This window comes from Egretta garzetta, unplaced genomic scaffold (assembly GCF_000687185.1).
Source record: "Egretta garzetta isolate BGI_Z169 unplaced genomic scaffold, ASM68718v1 scaffold81, whole genome shotgun sequence".
Classification (NCBI taxonomy): domain Eukaryota; kingdom Metazoa; phylum Chordata; class Aves; order Pelecaniformes; family Ardeidae; genus Egretta; species Egretta garzetta.
In genome coordinates this window covers 8,539,365-8,559,556 of record NW_009258671.1, presented here as the reverse complement: position 1 = coordinate 8,559,556, position 20,192 = coordinate 8,539,365, and the positions used below count along the sequence as shown (strand labels likewise).

Sequence of the window (20,192 nt, the reverse complement as noted above, 5' to 3'; positions counted from 1 at the left end):
GTACTGGGTGGCAACTAAGAATGAAGAAAACCTGCTGTTTTGTTGACTCCACATTGTGTGTTAATATTTTTCAGGAAACACAAGTCCTTTATTTATATTTTTCATGTCTGCACACAGTTTTGCTAACTAAAAATGTGCAGTAAGCAAACACTTTTAAAATGAGTGTTCTTCAGCTTTTAGAATTAAAGTATACATTATGTAACAGCAACTTTCTCCTACTAACAATATTAGCACTTATGTTAATTTGGTGGCTTTTTGAAAGCTTTAGAGATTTTTCATTTACTTTTCATTTCAAATCTGCTAGAAAAGATTCATGAATTTTTACTGTACTGCCACTTGTTGATTGTTTAGATCCTTTTCCCATTCTTTCCAGATCTTACAATGTAACATAGGTCCCTCAAGAAAAGAGTTTACGACCTTTTCCCTCTGTTTTTGTCTTTAATTTGTCATGTTTTCTTCCATCATTTGATGGACAATCTAACAAGTGAGGTTCTAGTAATGCCATCTTCTCCTTTTTTTATATATAAAATATACCTACTGAAGGCCTTATGTGGGGCCTATTGGGAAAGGGAATGAAACAAAACAAAAAACAACAGGGAGAGATACTGGATGAAATTTTGGTTCCACTCAGTGGTTAGGCATTCACATACTATATACATTTTAAACTTACATAGGTATACACTGCCAGAGCTCACTTGCTTGAACCATACATGACTAATGCTCTCAGTTTTCTAAGAACCACTATCCATCCTAGTAAGGTCTCAAAAATAGTAAAGCTAAGAGCCTTTAGACCCCGCCTTAATGCAGTTTGTTGAAGAAATAAGCTATTTCCCAGCTCTACACCAGCTGTATAACACTTGGCTAGCCTTGGCAGAATCTCTCGTTCTTCAGTCATTTAAGCTTTCAATGAAAACCATTTTCTTTGTAGAAAAAAGCTTATGATCTCTGTCAGAATGGACTCTATTGCTGGCCATCCTTCCGGAAGCCCTGTTTTTTGGTTTTCTTTTTTTGTTTAAAGTCAGCGGGAGCTAAACAGACAGCTTTGAAAACTGCAGTTTCATTTATGTGTACATATATGCATCTACACTTACACATTACACGCTCATATATGCAGTGATAGGCTAAAAAATTGACCTGCTGCAATTTCAGTTACCCTGAGTGTAGACTTAGTACTCAGATCTCTGCGCTGGACTCAGATAACTACAAATACAGGGAGACCTGAATCTCGCAAGAATTCACAACTCAAACTTTTCATTGCTTCAGGCTGACTGTTATCCCAGCAGGAGCATGAACCTGGGAAATGACAGCAGATCCTTCTGCATGTGATAAGACAGACAGCATTTTCTAGCTAGATGGTTTGCTGGTGACTGCTGAGTAGCAAATGGGTAAAACAATCAAACTCCAATTATTACGTCTCTGCACAGTTTCTTTTGAGTGAGTTTTTTCATATACTACAGTATTAAACCATTCACCAGTTTTACTGTTTTCTCATCTATCTTTCCACTAATTTCCTCACTCATCCTGATTCCAGAGCAGTGTCATTGGTTTCAAGTATTTTAACCAATTTTCATGACATCTATATTTCAATATCTCATTGATTAATTGCCAGTGACAGCATTAAACCAACAGCTGATATTTTAATATTACCAGTGAAATCTTTTGTTTAAAAAAATGGTAATACCTTTATGTAGCTGGCCGTTTCTTTTTGTCAACTTTTCCTGTACATGCAGTATTTTCCAATCCTTGCTTCCTTCCTAGTCTTTTCAATTAAGGAAGTGGTATGAATTTACTCTTAAATTGTATTGATGGAAAAAGGTCATAGAAAATTTAATAAAGCTCAAAGCTAAATAATTTCCATTTTTATGTGCTGTATCATAGATAGCTAGGACTTACAGTACTCTTTCTTTTTTAACAGATTTCAAACACCAATACTGTAACAGCAAGTATTCTGTTAAGAAAGCCAGAGCACATATTGGAGTGCTGTTTTGTTTCAAGTTGGTGCAATAATGACATATTTGGATCCTCAATATTTCCACTCACTTGTATTATTGCAAAATGGCATAATTAGATTAGATCATGTATTATCAAAAAATAATTACTTGCTCTTATCCAACTTCTCTAAGGATAGAAAGAAGGGCGCGATAAGTTTTTGGAGCTTAGCATGAGCATTTTTTGCTGTGCTAACTGCAATTGTGCAATTTCTACTATGACGTCTAGTGGCTGCTGTTTATTTTCTGTGGTTTCCTCTACAGACATGATTTTTGTGGTTTCTTCTGTGAAGAATTAGGATTGCTAATAAGAAGCCACAGGAATTAGATTGCTCAGGGTCAGAGTTCACTATAACTTTGCTAAGCAGCATTACATTTCTGAGTTAGGGCATCAATAACAAGAAAAATTCTAACAGTAATGTCCTCCTCTCCTGCCTGGCAAATAGTCATGCAAATACATTTTTCCTCTATGTATCAGTGAAGTAACTAACACATTATTTCTCTAGAACTGTGACAAAATATATATTCATATGGCACTCACTTTTCATGACTGGTCTCCTGTATATATTCTGAACAGTTCTCCTGGCTTGTAGTTACTCAAGAAGAACTATGGCTTTAAACTGCAGTAAGGAGTATCTTTCTGAAGCTGGCTGCATAAAATGCAGGTAGCCCGTAGAAGCAGTAATGTGTCTGGCTGTGCAATGCAGTCCCATTTAATAACTCTTGTAATAAATCTAGCAAAGAGAAGGACAGTATATTTGAATAAGTATTTAAACCAAAAAACCTATGCTAAAGTCCTAAAAAAATACTTAAAAGATTCATGCAAAAATAGGCGCAGAAATATATCTGTAGCATCAGAAACTTACAGAACAACAGTGATAGTCTATTTAATAAAGTTAACTAAAACTCAGTAAGCTAAACCAACCCTTAAGCAAATTCATATTTAGATAAAACTCTGCTTCCAAAAAGCAATATCTATCCTGATTAAATGATCACTGCATACTCCCAGTACATCAGCCTTCGAGTAGAATGTCTGCTAGATATTAAATTTTTCCCGATTCCATGTGCTGTCATCTGAAAAGCATTTCCCTCCATTAATAATTGCAACATGGTATGACAGAAATCACACAGAAATTTTACTGGAACAGACTTAACATTAAATTTCTCCTTAATTCATACAGAAAATTTCCTTGCTTCAAGAATTTGAAGCAGTTTTGTTGCATTACAGGGCTGGGAATGAACACAGTATCCTCAGGAAATAAATGTGGAGGTAAATGAGAAGCAATTAAAAAACAGTAAAACTACAGTAGGAAAACCAGAACTACCTAGCTTCCCTCATTAAGTGCTTTTATTTGTTTATTAGCATTACTAAAGTAACATTAGATAAAAAAATACTAGTAACGTTTCACTAAAAGCTGCAAATAAAACTTAACTTTGCCCTTGCAGCAGAAAACCCAGGACATCTTAGTAAAATGTAGTTTATCCATTCAGAATTTTTTTCCCATTCAGAAAATATTTTTTCCAACTTTAAAATCTATATGCCCCTTTGTCTATGAATAGTTTGCCTTGTTGCTTTGTAAATTAAATTTGTGATTATGCAAAATATCTGCCTACATTGCCAAGTTCTGAGGTTAATGTCCTCTAAATTGAATTTGATACTAAACACTATCTTCAGTTTAACACAAATAGCTAAACACTGAGAAAGTATTCCAAAAAGAATTCCTTTGAAAAGAGAAATATCAAGATCCTCACAGAAATACAAAACAGAATAGAAAAAGAGAACTATTGCTTTTTCTCATTCTATAATCATATTTCAGTATTTGAAATGGCTGTTTACAAGAGCAGAAATCTCTTTACTACTACTAACTTGAGTCTCCAATACTTGTTATGCAACTTGGCAAAATAATAGCAGCAATTTAGTAAGTGAGCTCCTTAAAATCCGTATTAGTATACCAACCTTACACACGAAGATTTGCACTCTTCCAGTAGACATTTCTTCTATTTATACAGAATTTAATGACTTGCGATGATATAAATAGAATGTAATTTACCCAAACAAATACAAAATTTAGTAATATAATAGGCTTAATTCTGATTAGTACAGTGCAGAGGTTCATTTTACTCAAGTCAACAGATGAGGAAACTTAGTGAAGGGTCAAACTTGAGCCAGAATAAACACTAAGAAATTATTTTATAAGGTCTGTTTACTCCTTTTGGATTTATGATATTCTGTTGGGTTTTTTAAACTGAAAATTTGCTTTGTTTCTCAGCATGTTTTGATTAATTTGGAGATAACACTTCAAACTTGAATAATTTTACTTCCATAAATTTTACTTCAAAGCTGTCTTTGATTAGCTACTGTGATGTTTAATTGCAGTAATTTCTGATTTTTGAACAACAAAGAGCTGATGCTTGCTTACTCTCTCTGATCCAAAGCTCACTAATACTTGCAAGACTTTTACTAGGCTTTCCTAAGTTTTATAAGTTGAAGAAAGAGATAACATTACATTATCACAACTTAGTCATATCTTAGCCATATCTTCTTGTAAAATAGCAAATAAAACAGCAGATTTATTTTTCTTTACATTAACTGATTGAACTGGAAAATTCATACATTCTTGGAAGAAAATAAACTGCCCACTGTCACGAGGCTAAGGGGGGTGTGTGTGTGTGTTTGTTTCATTTATTTTTTTCTCTCTCACCTATATAGTAAAATAAAACCAGTGGAAATATTTTTAACAACATGATCTTTTAACTTTATTTGTTAGAGATTATGAAAATTTGTAGTCAAGAAAATAACTACTAAAAAAAAAGTAAGCAAATTAAACATTATCAAGACCTTAGAGAGAACAAAACTTCCCCAAGCATCATTAGGAAACAAAGTAAACTTTTTCAAGGACACCATCTTACCTCCAGTGGTCAGTGTCAGAAGCAGCGGTGAAAAAAATGAACTCCGTCAAGTTAAATATAAAACTTAATAACACAGACCAAAAAAAAAAATTAAAGGATCTCTGAAGTGAAGGCATAAAATCTGTATTCGTTTCTGAATACCTCAGTAGCAGGTAACCTGAAAGAGAAGCCTGTAGGAGATGAAATTTATAAGAGCAGCAGTCAGAAGAAATAAGGTCGTTGCAAACAGATTTAAGAATTTTTTGTGTGTTCACAGTGGTGGAGAGTAGGGATGTTTCCAAACCAGAATCCTTTATTATGTGGAACATACTGGTTAATTAACAGAGATTACAGAACAGTGTAACAAAATGGACAGTAACAGGTTGCCAAGAATGAATGGTCCGCTTTGAAGGGAAATAACTAGTGAAGTCCCACAAGCCCTTGTCCTAGGTAAAATGCTATTCAACATACCGAAAAAGGAAGTAAATATTCTGATAATATAATTTACTGATCATATTAATCTACCTATGTAGTAAAAAGCTGGAGAGCTGCACAAGAACTTAGGTGATACTGAGCGACGGGGAGACAAAATGGTAGGTGAAGTTTGATACAAAAAACCCCCGAAGTAATGCATACAAAAAAAAAAACCCCACAACCCAAATTTTATATGTATTTTGGTGGCCCTGAGCTAGTTGATACCACTGAGGAAAGAGATCTCTGAGTTACAGTATAGTTTTCTATAGAAATGCATCTTAGTGCTCAACAACGGCCAAGAAAACAAAAAAGATATTGGGATTATATGTAAATATACATATATATACTATGGAAAATATAGAATAAAATAGAAAATATCATTATTACACAATATTCTAATGCCCTCATCTCAAAAAGATTATATAGTAGAATTATTAAAAGTACTGAAATGGTTAAAAAGGACTGAGAAATCTATGTGACAGCTTTTCAGTGAGGAATAACTGAACCAACTAAGGATTCTTCAGCCTAGAAAAAGGGAAGATTAAATGGTGATGTGACAGAGGTCTAAAAAACTGTAAAGAATACAGGTAACTCCTGTTTGCCTTATAAAAATGTTTTCATAAAACAATTAACAAGCACCAAATAAAGCTTCAAGATGTCAAGTTCAAAACCAAACAAAAGGTATGGAGTCTGCAACAATACATCCTGGATGATAAATTTATGTGGATTCAAAAAGTCTAAGACTTTTCTATCACAGTTACTGGATGTAATAACCACCTAGAGCTCTGGAAGTCCCTGAGACAGTTTGCTAGAAACTAATACTCCTCTATCAAAGAGAGGATGATAACTTAGTTACATATTCTGTCACATTTCTTAGTCCCTCTTTAGAGAAAGGAATGGAAGAAGGATAACCATACACAGAATTTTAAACTCATTTGCTCACACCAATTACTATAATTTTGAAGACTTAATTACACACTTTGCGCTCTGTCACAAACAGTGAGATATACTTTTCAGTGTATCTCATTTAGATTTGCTACTTAATGTTCCAGTGAAACACAGAAAGATTTATACCAATCTAATACAAACATTAAAGAACTACAAACATATCCAAGCCCACTGATTGCCATGAGAATCTTTTACATTAACTAAGAATTTCCTTGGGTCAGAGCTTTGCTCCAGATTTCGGACAGAGAAATTCCCCACAGCAGGGAGCAAGGTCACTTAACATACATTGATGGCATCTACAACAGCCAGAGTATTTTTGTGTTTTCTTTCCCTGAAAGTAATCACCATTATCCTGCCCAACAGGATCATGGACTTGCATTTTCCTAAGGTGCATGTAAATTCTGCTGATACCACTTTCACTCTTCACCCCTTTACCTGCCTGTTTATGTTCATCTCTAGATCCAATCTCTTTTTTGATACATGAATCTTGCTTACAGCAAAACTAAAAGGAAATACAATTATATGAGTGAAATAATATTATGAGCTATAGGCGGTGACCTGCTCATGAAAGTTAATACTTGCCTTTTCAGTGTGGAAATAATACTGTCAATGTTTAATATACGACGTTATAGAAGTATAAACTTTGAATATTAAAAGCTAGTAGGTATTGTTAAAAGGATGTCCCAGATGTAACTCAGGAAGTATACAACAACATTAGATAAAAACAGATGAGAGAATGAATAGATCCGGCAGGGAATAATCATTAGCCTCAGGAACATCAGCTAGGCAAATTTTGTTGCTATCATTAACATCCATGAATTCAATAGTATTAGAACCTTTTTTTTTTTTTTTGATGTTGCTATAGAAAGATCAATTCCATGCTAGCCTCTCTTCAGAGAAGGAAATAAAATTTCAGCTATCACATAATATACAATATTCAAAGAAATGTAGCTTAATATGAAAATGTCTCTAATATGAAATTACTTCTAGGAATAAGTGAAAAGCTTTTGTGCATGCACTGTACGAAATTATGAAAAATACAAGTGTAAAAAAATACCAAGAAAAAGTAGAATACTGGACTCAGTTCAACAACTGTAACTTCTTTTTTAAACTTCAAATACATACCTTTTCCCAAATTATTAATCCAAAGTGAGTATCAGTAGTGCAGAAAACCATGATACAAGGAAAGTTTAAAAAAATTAAAATACAAATTTAAACATGATAGGTACTGATCATCATTTTCCTTCCTGAAATCAGATCCTAGCACGTACATCTTATCCAAATTACTTCAGTGATGCTCCATGAAGAACATTTAACATGTGGACAACTTTGTAGGACCTGCATTTAATTAATTTGGCTAATTGTAAGAACGGTAACAGGAATTGATGAGTGTTAGGAACTTTTTAATCGGTTTTTGAAAAAGTTTTTATTGTTTAAAAAATGGAACTTTTTTTTTTTAAAGAGACGGTTGCTAGCCCTTTGCTTCCAACAGCTGTGAGTAGTACTTATTCCAATTAGCTGTCCAGATCCTCATAAAGAAGATACTGTCTTTTTCACTACTGTATTTATTAGAAATATCACAAAGTATATTACCTCAGTAATGTAATCCAATGAACATTTTCAAAGAGCACCTATAATCAGTTAATGCTCTTTTAAATCAACTTGTCTACTTATTTCAGTACTCAGCAGTAAAAGTACAAAAGCCTTTAATCATATAGTCCTTCCTTAAGGAAACTCAAATGTCACCTGACTAGGTCCACTATACCTACTCACACAGGTTGGACAAATGAAGACAACTTCACAAACTTTTCAACACTTTCTTTATTCATTTTTCTGTCAGGTAACTAAAATGTTAGTTAAAAAAAAAAAAGTCAGAGCTTGAGATATTCAACACAGATCAAAACTCGCTCTAGTTGAATTAAAACTACTATAGTTAGCCTACTGTTTTATCCTCCCGCCCCATTTGATGGCCTTTCTATTCTAAGACAAGTATGTGCACTTCTGAGAGTGTCAATTTAATACGGTATTTGGTCATACTATTAAGACATCAACACACACGTGAATCCCAGCCTGACAAATAAATGAATCTCCAAATGCTGTCACATTAGAATCTGTTTAATACCATCCCTTCTTACTTCTTTGTAGTCCAGCTCATCATTAACGGTGCAAGTGTGATCCTCTCTCAGCTTTATGTTCCAACTTTCTGAATAGCATATTCTTCAGTTTCTGTTTTCCAGCTATACTGCTTTTCTACCTAGTTTTTATCCATCCTGCAATTAATCCCAGTTGTATTAATATACTAAAACTGAGACATATCTTTTTGCTGTGGGTTATCCTGTCCCAAGAAACTTCTTTACTCATTTTTATATTCTCCTTTCTTGATTTTCTTCCTCCTCTCCATCTAGAGGGATTAACATGATGGTCTTTTCCAAAATTCTGTTGTTATTACCTGGTTCAAAACGGTAATTAGTCATATCAGCCTGATCCCACAGGGCCACTATTTCAGCGGAGCAAACAGACCTGTTCGAAAAAGAGTCCCCTTTCAAGGAATGCAGACAGACTTGTTTGAATAGTCCCCTTTCAATGAATGCTTTCTTCAAACATCTCAAAATCCTCCTAATAGCTATCTTGAGAACCATGCATTCTTCATTATTTTCACAAAGATGAGAATAACTCACTAGAATTTACCTCAGCTTCAGTTTCTTTAAACATCTGTCCTACTTAGCTTGGTGCAGTTGTCTTCAACCTGTTTCATCAGGATTTGAAGTTATTGCTTATCCTGATCAATCAGAGGACTCCATGCCAATATCATCATGATGTTTCTACTCCAAGTTTACATCCCAGATTCTGGCAAGCTACACATACTTATTTCAAAACTTATTCTCATAAATGGCCTTGATTTTTATTAAGGGTTCACAGTCTCTTAGAGGTCTTGGATGTTTAGCTGAATCTCTGGTCATCTCTCTCTCATTCTGTTTTACATCATTAAGTCTTCCAACCCTTTTTCCAGTCCTCTGTGTGTCATCTCTTTACCTTCTGGATTTCATTTTCTGGATGTTTCCATCATCCATTTCTCTTTTCTTACATTGCTTATCCCTATTTTCTTTTCATGTGTTTCACTCGCGCTTTTTTTGAATATCATTGACTGGTTCTTCCATTGCTAAGTCAATTCTGTAACCATAAGGACAGGAAGCTAACTGTTTCCCTGAATTACCCCACACAAGCTGAGATTTTTCTCCTTGGTTTTGTTTGGTGCATGCCTGCTCCCACCCACCACCCCTTTCATTGTATCTGTAAACACTCCCTACACTCTCCTTCAGAAGCACACTGCCCTTAAATTTTCTCCATTATTTCTAATGGGTGACAGCATACACAGGAATACTTTCTCCCATACTTTTCCCCACTTACTATAAGACACATTCCATTTCTGTGTCATACCTCATTGCTATAATCACCTTGGTAAATATCCACATCCTCTCTTCTTATTCCTACTATTCAGGAAATAAAAGCAATACTTCTGAACCAACTTGTCCATTTCTTCCTCCTTGCTTGCTTTTGTGTCCTGCTTTTTTTGCTTACAAAAAAACCCGCAAAAAACCAAAGAAACCTCTCCAAAAATCACACACAAAACTTTCTGCCTAGGACATCTTTCTTCCCTCCTATAGAATCTGCTAGGCATACATCACCTGTGATCTATGTCAGGCAGCATTCCCCTCTGACCAAGCTGTGTTAAGTAGCATTGTATTTTAAATTGTGATTCCTTTCCAGAAATTGATTTCTAAACACAGATGGATAATGTAATGTTAGACGGATAGATAATGTAAATGTTACAGTTAAGCCTGAGACACAATAGTCAAACAACTTACTACTGAATCTACTGGTACTTTTTAGAAGAACAATCAAGTTTAAAAACTTATTACAATGTTTTCCTCTTCTTAGCACAGATGTGGCCTAGCAGACCGTCCTTTAGTTTGAGTGCCTTGTTTGAACAGGGTAGGGAACAGATAAAAATAGTAAAACATGGGACTGCTCAATTAAAAATTTTAATATGTCTACATACTTCTGTGTATTACAGGTTGACGTATCCAGAATATCATCGGCTGGTTGTATTAAACTGTGCATAATACTGGCTCGTTGGAAAATTTGAATATGCTTCTTCTTTAAGATAAATGTTCCTAGAAATAAATTTTTAAAAATGCAGTTAGTAAATGTTTTCTCATTATAACATAGAAGTAACCTGAGAAACCTAAAGAAGATGTAAGGCATACACATTCATAAATGCTCATATAATTCAGAATTACTAGAAATGGAATTAAATATAACTAGATGTTTTTCTCCAAAATTTATGTCACATCTCAATATAGCAAACTTTTTCATCCTAAAATAACCTTCCCAAAATCTCACAGTGAAAACCTAAATTAACACAATTCCGAATGTTTGCTTTCAAAATAGGAAAGTGCCAGGTACTGGAAATTCTTTTGCAAAATGTATGCATGCATGCATAATGAAAAAAAAAAAAGAGAGAAAAAAAAAAGACTGGAAGATTAGAACACTGAATCCATTGGTTTGATTTTTTTTCCTTCACATATTATCTTCCTCCTTTCCCATTAGAGCAGACACAAGACCTGTCCGCCAAGACACGTCCAGTGTTTAGCTAATCATCTAGTTTTGTCATACATAATGGAAAAACTCCGTTTGTGCCATTAGCTTAACCCAGAGCCATCAGAAATTGGCAGTTCTACTGAAGCCAGTTGATACCCATCTTGTTTTGTTTCAGAAAACTAAGGTAAATTTAAAGAACCTGTACTGTTTTACATCTGGTAATAATAATTTTCTGCATAGTTAATTGCATTTATTGTCTATTTTCCTATCCATATAAACCATCTGTTGTCAGTGGAACACTTAAGAATTCCAGCTACTAATCATGTAAATCATACATGTAAGTCAGTAACAATCATTGCCTACTCTTTGAAGATTGGTTAAGTAGTACTGAAAAACACATTTAAGCTGAATTGTTGATTTTTTAAAAAGTTTAAACTTATAACAAGTGTATTAAAAAAAATAACAAACAATACAAGTAAAAAAGGTCTTTGAAAGCCAAGCTATTGTGTTAACAGTAAATAGTTTTATTTGAAAGAAAACTCTTCTGGTACGTACTTTGATTTCTGCTCCTGAGATAGCTCTGCATTTATTTTATCTAAAGCTCGGCGATGTTCCCGATTCTGTCGTTGTTGATGCCGCTCTAAAACCAGCTGTGCTCGTGCAGCCTGTAAACTTTGCCTGTCCCATTCAGCATCTCTTCGGCGTTCTTCCTCTTTTAGTCTCTACAGAAGTGAAAAAAATGCTTCATTTTCTCTTTGTTGAAAGATTAATCGGTATATATAGTCCAATTGGTAAATTCATCCAAACAAACTTGCTTGCCTTTACTAAACGCTAGGGGTAGCATTTGAAATAGAGAGAAAAAGTAAGCCCTTCCAGTGCATTGTAGAAGCCCATGCATGAGGCAGAACATACTGTAGATGAAAAAGCTATCCTTTTCCACAGAGCAAGATAAGACTCCTACCTCTGCACAAGGTAAGAAAATTAGCATCTGCTGCCTGGCAGTCAATTACTATTTCTTTCTGACATATTTGCTCTCTCTAAAAACCCAGAGCAGCAAAATAGGTTTGCTTGTTGTTTTTCTTTTTTTAAGTTCTTGTTAACAAGAGTTGTAACTTGTTGAGGTCAGAAGTTAGTAGTCACGAGTATGGCTTATAATACAGCTAACTCAGCATAATAACTTAGCCACCAACACCAGATGAGTAGACCCAAACTGTTTTTTCTTCTGCCCCTACCTGTTACACTACCATTTCCTCACTTCTTGGCTGACATCACATTGAACTGACTCAAGAAAAGAGACCTGCAAAAAACTCATTTTTCTTGGTGGGGCTCATTTTCTGCCAGCATAACTACCTGAATTGGTTCACTTTAAGGTCATAGGAGAGCCAGGAAAATGACAGTTCTATCTTCAGCTTTAATAACATCAGTAGGTAAGACATAGTGTAGTATATGGTATTGTAGGGATTTAAAAAATAAAATTGAACAGCTATTCATTAGCTGTTATGAATCCAGCCTCTACACTGAATGAGGAGGTAATTAGTTTCCTACTTCACAATACCTAGTCCTGTACCCTCATGACTGCCTAGGAAGGGTAGATTTCTTCATTTTGACTGCCTGCTTCCATCCACCTTTAAAGCAGCAATTATTAGCAATATTAGTTTTTCTGTTGTAATTCTATCCCGGAGCATGGGTCAGATGCGTGGGATGGTAGAAAGGAAATCCTCTTGCATTCATGAACTTTTAAGGCTATGAAATATGCATGAGCAGGATCACTGGACCTGCTCTATTCGTCTTCCTTGAGTATCCTTGAGCATGAGAACACTGCTCCAGCCTGCCCTGCTCTCACCCTTAACTCCTGGCTCTTCTAACCCTATGGAGCAGCCTACTCCTGCTTATCCCTTGCAGGCATCTCCTGCAGTCTCAAGGCCTAAACTGCACCATGAAGCCTGGCTCTCAGGCCGTGCAGGACCCTGCTCCTCAGCTGGGCCACCATGGGCCATGCCCCAAGATCCCCCAGGCCCCTTTGGCTCCACAGCAACCGTCCTCCCAGCCCAACTCCAGGGCTGCTGCCCACTCCTGCTGTTCTGTGACATTTCCCAGCTGCTTCAGACACACTGTGTTCAGTTTGATTGGTTAAAGTTTGGGTGAAATTCAGATCAATGGAAAACACAGTCTTGTAATGGGACATGCAGGGCAAACAATAATATTTTCTTCTGCAAACATCATCTATAATATTATTACAACCAGGAATACAGAACATGCATGTAAGCTTAAATACCAGTTTCTCCAGAACTTGTTGCTGTTGAGAGTACCGGATTGCCATCAGCTGATCCTGATTCATTCCCTTCCATCGATCTGTGATCACACGATGTCTACCAAAGGAACTGACGGCTTGTTCAGGGTTTTCAGAAAGTAAGTCTCCTTGAAGCAGGCTGGAAATTTCATTCATATCATCTTTCATTTTTTGGTTCTTTTCCAACTTCTCTCTCTCAGCTAGTTCAGCAGCCTAAATTCAGTGAAAGGAGAGAACGGATAGTTTTTCCAAGATAAAATATTAACTAAGAGAAGCAACAAAGCACATCATAACAGATTTCTTTCCAACTTGCATACAGTTTTCAACAGCATCATACACGAATACTATGACCACGGCCCTATTGACTAAGATAGAAAATCTAATAGCATACATTTCTTTAATGCTGTCATATCACATGCAGCAAGTAATTTGGGGAAAAATAATTTTGTTTTATAATAAAAGCCAGAATTAAATACAAAATAATTTCACATTTATCCACAAGCAAATACCAGTTGATATTTGGAGGCCAGACATAATATGGAAGAAATTTACAATAAAAATTTACAGTCTTGAATCACTACTCTTGATATGTATTACATATTAAATCTACATGGAGAGCATGGTTAAGCACTCAAAACAAACAGACAGGAGATGCCTATGTTAAGCCTGAAGATGCAGCCTTGAATCTGTTCCCTTTGCTGACACAAAATGCAAACTTGCATCATATTATGTGAATATAACTGTAGTATTAGAAACCATAATAGGCATTTCCTATGGAAATCACTGTTCCTAATGTCCACTATAAGGTCATAGTCACCTATTCAGGGGAAATTTTCCCCTTAAAAAACAAAAGCAAATATGATAATTTTACTTTAAAGTAACTACCTTCCAAAGAAGAATTAAACTAGGTAAACTAATTTGAAATAGAATGATAATGCTATGCATCATCCATTTTTAATCCCATCTTGTTCTTTTGTAATGCATAAACTATGGAACATCTGGAACAATGCACAGTGCTGTCTTCCATCTGGACAGAGGACAGGTAATCTCCTTCTTTCTAGGACACAAAGAGCACAGGTTGCCAGACCTGTCTCTTGCATATGTAGCTTTACACATAGATCTCGACTGCAACAGACCCATGGATACCTATCTCTCCAGTTTGTCGAAGATCATCTCATGCTCTGTTCAAAAAATCATGGGTTTGAGAATATTCACTTTACAAGTTAAGTAGAGCAACTCTGTACTTTTCTTGCCGATTAGTAGTTCACTGGCTGGCACACACGTTTATAAAGTGGATTAGGGTGAATGAAAAATGAAGGGTTATATGCATCAAGAAAGTCATATCAGGTAGTCTTCTGTGGCATGTAAGGTGAAGTTGAAAATTAGTAGGCAGAGTAACTAGACGATATAAACAACTGAGAATGACAGGACTATACAGACACACGTGTGGGAAGCTGTTCTTTGCAAATGTTATGGAGCAGAACCCTTACTCAGCAAGCACAGTGGTCTATGCCAGCAGAGGACACTGCTAACTTGTGTTTATCTCTACGTTTATATATATGGACTCTGAGTTTCGATGACAGCAGTTCTCCCAAGCATCAGACCCAGAGACTGCCAAAGAGTGACTTCTATTTGCTCCAAGCAAACATGGACAACAACCCATTCAGGGATTGGGCAGAAGAAGAAAAATAAATAATATGAAGTACCATATCCTAGATGAATAAATTCCATGGTTGAAAAAAGCCTTGTGGATTTCATTAAAATAACAAAAATATCTGATATGCAAAGAAAATAATAAAAGATAAATTAATTTTTTTAGAATTATAAATTAGCTAAGCCACAATTCAACTTAGATGATGCAGAAAACCTTGTATTTAAAAATACTTACCAGCCATCTAATGGGAAAGTACACTCTACTCCAGAGCAAGAAACAACCCATCTACTTTTAGACAAATGGAAAAACTGAAGTAAATCAAATTTCAAGTGGCAAAACATAAACATCAGATCTAGTAATTACTGGCTCTGCCAACGTAACATGGAGTAATAAGTTGGAAATTAAAGGCCACTTTTTCATCTCACTGAAGTCAATGAGTACAATTTTTACCAGAAGTTTAAAGCAATTTTTTAAATCCAAAATGTGTTTCCCTTAAGGTTTTTTTTCTCTCCAGAAGAGTCAATAATAACTTGAGACAAACTACAACATTACAATTTCCAAGAAAAAAGAAGAAAACCCCAAAGATTTTCAATCATACAAATTTCTGGGACACTGAACCAGAATATCTGGGTATGTACTTTTAGCTTATTAATATTATGAATGGAGCAATTATTTTTAGTTCTGAAAATGCTCCAGAGTAAATCATATTTAACTGAAAGTCATTTTGGATGGACCTCACATAGTTACTGGCCTATGATGAAGAGTTACTGAAGCTTAAAATGTGTAATTTTTATTTAGATCACTTTATTAATGTCACTCCACTGTGATCTAGCAACAGATACAAAAAAGGCACTTAGACCTTGTAACCCTAACCTTCTCAGTAAGAGGGAGAGCCTAAAATTTCTGACCTGCCTGGGAATCTTACTGGAGGAAACTCCCAGCTCTATGCATAGCCACGCATATAGCACTACTACGCAATGACTGATGACACTGCAAAATAAAGATTTAAAACTTGGAAAATGCATCAGATTTAACCTATCAAGTCAAATCCCTTATAAAACATAATTCGTTGGTGTAGCATGGAAAAAAAAAAAACGGGTGCACAAATACATGCTCCTTCATTTATGTTGATTTGTGACCCAACATTGTATCTCTTCCCTACAACTAAATGTTTCCTTTCACTGTTAATTCAAGTCATAAAGCAAAAGAAGAAACACACATAGAAACCTTAAGAGGCCAGGATTTCACATGCTTAGAATAACACCCAGTCTTGAGTGTGCAAGGAACTCACTGCTGCCAACTCAGGACTAAGGAATGCACAGCTTCTGAAGTCCTTATCACTAAGTCACAAAGCTCACAGATGACCAGAGTAACCAATTCAGGGTCTTAGGAACTTGTGAAAGAAGTATTATTAATCTGTATAGTGATTCCTTTGTCTGTATTATACAGGTACTTCTCTCATAGTAGAGAATTGCACATCCAGCACATTCAAGCTAGGAACTTCTGCTTAGCAAGGTCTGTTAAACATCAGTATATGCATTATGTTTCCTCATGCCTAAAAGTGTGGTAAAAATGTTGAAATATTGATGATTCTAGACACTGAATATCAAGAATAGGATCCAAGTGATAAAAGATATCTGCACAGCACACTTCACAAAATGAAAAAAAGTTACGGTTCTTCTTCTACGTTTAGGTACTCAAATATTTCATTTCGGGTGAAAAAAAAGGCTCCACAGTTAATACAAATACATAATTTACTCAAAACCTGAAAAGCTATTTTTCTGAAGTGGTTGCTGGCTCTTAACAGCATAAAGTTGAGTGAATAAGGAACCAGAATATTGCCACCAAATGTTCATCATAACATTATCAGGAAAACTATCAAGCTGTTGTGGTATTCCCAGGAATAAATTCTAAGGACGTAAGGTCTATAAGATTGTTAACAAGTCTATAAATATGAGGTCATTAAATTAGAGATCCTCTGTAATCACATCCTCTCATTTTCTTAGTGTTATGTACAAAGTGTCTTGGGAAGGATTCAAGTCCTGTGCTATATAAAACAAGAAGACTCTTTCTGATTTCAAGAACACAATTGGTATATCTATGACTGCACTGCTAAATTGGGCATTCCCAAGTGTTATTATCCTTAGTGAGGAACCCGTTTCTACAACAGTAAGATTCTGCTATGGAATCACACAGAAGTGAAAAATAAATATTCCAGTCTGGGTAGCCTTCATTTCAGTTACTTGGCTTGCCAAATTAAAATGATTACTACTTATATATGAATGATTTCAGCATGAATAACTGACAGTTTATACTAATAGAAGTTTTCTCTTATACTAAGGACAAGAGCAATATCGGTATTTCTGGTTAATGCATACGTAGGCAAGACAAAATCTGAGAGGAAGGATAGCATTAATTTTCTAGACACTACACACACTTAAAACGTTTATGGTACTTTACAGATCCTTCACCAGTGGGAAATATGGTACCAAATATACCATCAGTTCATTATCCTGCTAAATAATTTCAGGAAAAGAAAAAGAACCATTAGTAATAAGCTTGTCACCAATAAAGTCATTGGGAATGGTATTGTGGTAAGTGAAGGAAGCTGAACCACTGTCATGGGGACAGCAATATCAAATCCTGTAGTGAAGGCAGGCTGTGATGAACTGAGATACCCCACCTTCAGTCATCTGCTGGGATTCTTTAATAACTGACTAGCAGACTGAACAAAACATGTTTCCCCTGGAGTACACGACTTGCTGGGTTTTATGATGGTTTTTTGTTTGGGTTTGGTTTTTAAAAAGAGATAAAATTATTCTTTACATCCCCTAAAGATACTGGCAACCATAAGCACTACAGATGATGGCCATGGAGACAGTGATTGATCCAAAGCCAAAATTCTAGGAAATTTCTTCCTCTCTGAAGATGCATTCCCATATTATATTTTATCCAAATTACAGTAACTGAAGGTTGCCTTAGAAAGGGTGGGTTTGCTTTCTCCCTTCCTTTACTGCCACCTCACGCTGTGCATTCATTCCTCTCAGTCAGATCTAGCAGTCACTAATTCTAGACCAGAGTTCATTTTCTTTGGGATTTGAGAAATTACCTAACACATCTTGAAGCTACATGATCATTAGCTCCACTGCAAGAGAGACAGCAGAAAAAAAAATAATGACACTTAGGGAACAGGAAAAAGGAGTTCCTCTTTTTGGCAGTCACTGACAGGCAGAGCAGATGTGCGTAGAGCAAAATGCAGTGTGAGGCTGCACCCTCAAGAGGTTAAGGTCTTCAAACCAGTTACTCAGAATGCTGAAACTGCTGGAGACTCCTGCCAATACATGTGAGGTCAGATACAGAGATTTCTTCTGTGAAGTTCATTCTCAAGCTGAATGCCTTGGTTTCCTCTCTTGGGAAAAAGATGTATAGAAAATGCCTCTGTAATGCAGCTCTTTTAAAGACATCACTGAAAGGCCTGGCAACCTGAAACCTCTGGCTTGCATGTTTAATAAAGAAAAGCAGCAACTGTGCAAGCACACCATTTCAGGGAAAAAGAAGAGTTTTTCTCCACCATTCATCAAAAAAAGGAAATGCTGAAAACAGTATCGTGGTCAGGGGGGAAAATAAACCTAACTTACTACCTCAGAAAAAAAGAAAAAGAGCTGCAAGCTGTAACTCCAATCTATACAACATAGCAAAGGCCAGTAAGAACTAAAAGGAGACTGTTGCCCCAACCTCCATTATCATGCCCTTATGTTAGAAAAAATAAAAAGCAAGTCTTTTTTATATCTTTAATATGCACACCAGTCAACTAGAATGTGTATGCCCAAACCTACACCACACACAACCCCCCCACTCCATCCCATCCCGAAACCTTGTCACAAATTCAGAAATTTTTACATGGAAGCAATTGGGATGACAACAATTATTTGGGATACTGTGCACCAGCCACTTAGGGTACTTTTGTGGCCATTCACATAAAGTACTGTTCAGTAGCCATGACTTCAAGTAGCAAAAGTGTTTTCAATTACCATAGGTTTTCTATAAACAAAATTATATGCCAAATGTGCCCTGAAAGGCTCAAGCAACACTTGCATGAAGACTTGCACGCTTATATACTTAAACCAAAAGTTACCATACTTGATGTAGTAATTTTAATGTGGCTTATTTTGATGTGACTAAATAAATTCAAAGCTAAGTCACACCAAATATAGTTTAACCAAACTAATAGTGTCCATGTAGCCCTTTGAGCTGTACATATAAGCTGAACAGAAAAAAAAAAAAAATAAATCTGTGCAGTAAGATAAAAAACTGGAGCATGACAGATAACGGTACTAAGACAGACAGAGAAAAGTTCATGCCATGTTTCAATAGGTTCCAAAGCATGCTTGGTAAACAACCAAGAGACATGCACACAAATACCAAAGCAGCCAAAGTGCCAAAACCAGTGGTTGTGGAAAATTAACATAAGCAATAAAGAAAAACATCTACTGGTAGTAATGTTTCCACACAAGCAAAAAGAAAAGCAAGCAGACACAGCTAAGATTATCTGATGACTGATATAAAACCAGAAGGAAGCATGGGAGGCTTTTCCCATATCCCAGTTTACAGACTAAAAGTCCCCAAGAGATTGGGGAGTTGTTGCTGGCCTCTAGTCAGCAAGCTGAGAACCAGGAGGTGGAATTTTGACAGAGGGTAACTAGATAGAGGATAACTAGATCCTTGGAGAGGACAAAGTGAGTAAATTCTATCTTCCAATTACTGAAACAACCTTGGAAGTTAGCTGCTAAGAAACCTCTGCGAAAACATCATTACTCATTGTACTTGTGCAGATCTTATTTTCCTTCCATGTCTCCGCTTTTTTAAAAAACAAACAAACCCAATATTCATTTACCTGGCTTCTATTGAAATCTTTAATAGCTGCACAAACAGCACGCCTGTTTTCTTCTTCTTTTCGTTGTTGCTCCATAGTCTTTTGGTCAAGTTCAATCCTATTCTTGTCATGAAGATAATCTAAATTAGATGAAAATGAAATTTAGGCAGTATTTATGGACATGATGCGTGCCATACGAGCAAGCCACTAAAAGACAGAGACACAGACATACAGAGGAGCTACAGAATACAGTAAACTGAATAACATAACTATTGCCAAATCCTATCACTGAAGCTTTCACAGAATCACAGAATTGCAAGGGTTGGAAGGGACCTCGGGAGATCATCTAGTCCAAACCCCCTGCTAAAGCAGGCTCTCCTAGAGCATTCTACACAGGACTTCATCCAGGCGGGCCTTGAATATCTCCAGAGAAGGAGACTCCACAACCTCCCTGGGCAGCCTGTTCCAGTGCTC

At 35.9% G+C, this 20,192-nt stretch overlaps 2 protein-coding genes across 2 annotated transcripts in view; both read right to left on the bottom strand.

Moving 5' to 3' along the window:
- FBLN1 (fibulin 1) overlaps positions 1-9,370 on the bottom strand; it is a 119,329-nt gene extending 109,959 nt beyond the window's left edge. The window contains exons 1-2 of the mRNA XM_035888514.1: positions 9,333-9,370; positions 8,749-8,819 (exon numbers count right to left, since the gene is read on the bottom strand). Coding sequence (XP_035744407.1) covers positions 8,749-8,819; positions 9,333-9,370 — 109 coding nt within the window. The remainder of the gene's footprint in view (positions 1-8,748; positions 8,820-9,332) is intronic.
- Positions 9,371-10,392: 1,022 nt separating this feature from the next.
- The window catches only part of RIBC2 (RIB43A domain with coiled-coils 2), a 15,089-nt gene continuing 5,289 nt past the window's right edge, over positions 10,393-20,192 (bottom strand). The window contains exons 4-7 of the mRNA XM_009648720.1: positions 19,740-19,858; positions 13,177-13,404; positions 11,457-11,623; positions 10,393-10,474 (exon numbers count right to left, since the gene is read on the bottom strand). Coding sequence (XP_009647015.1) covers positions 10,393-10,474; positions 11,457-11,623; positions 13,177-13,404; positions 19,740-19,858 — 596 coding nt within the window. The remainder of the gene's footprint in view (positions 10,475-11,456; positions 11,624-13,176; positions 13,405-19,739; positions 19,859-20,192) is intronic.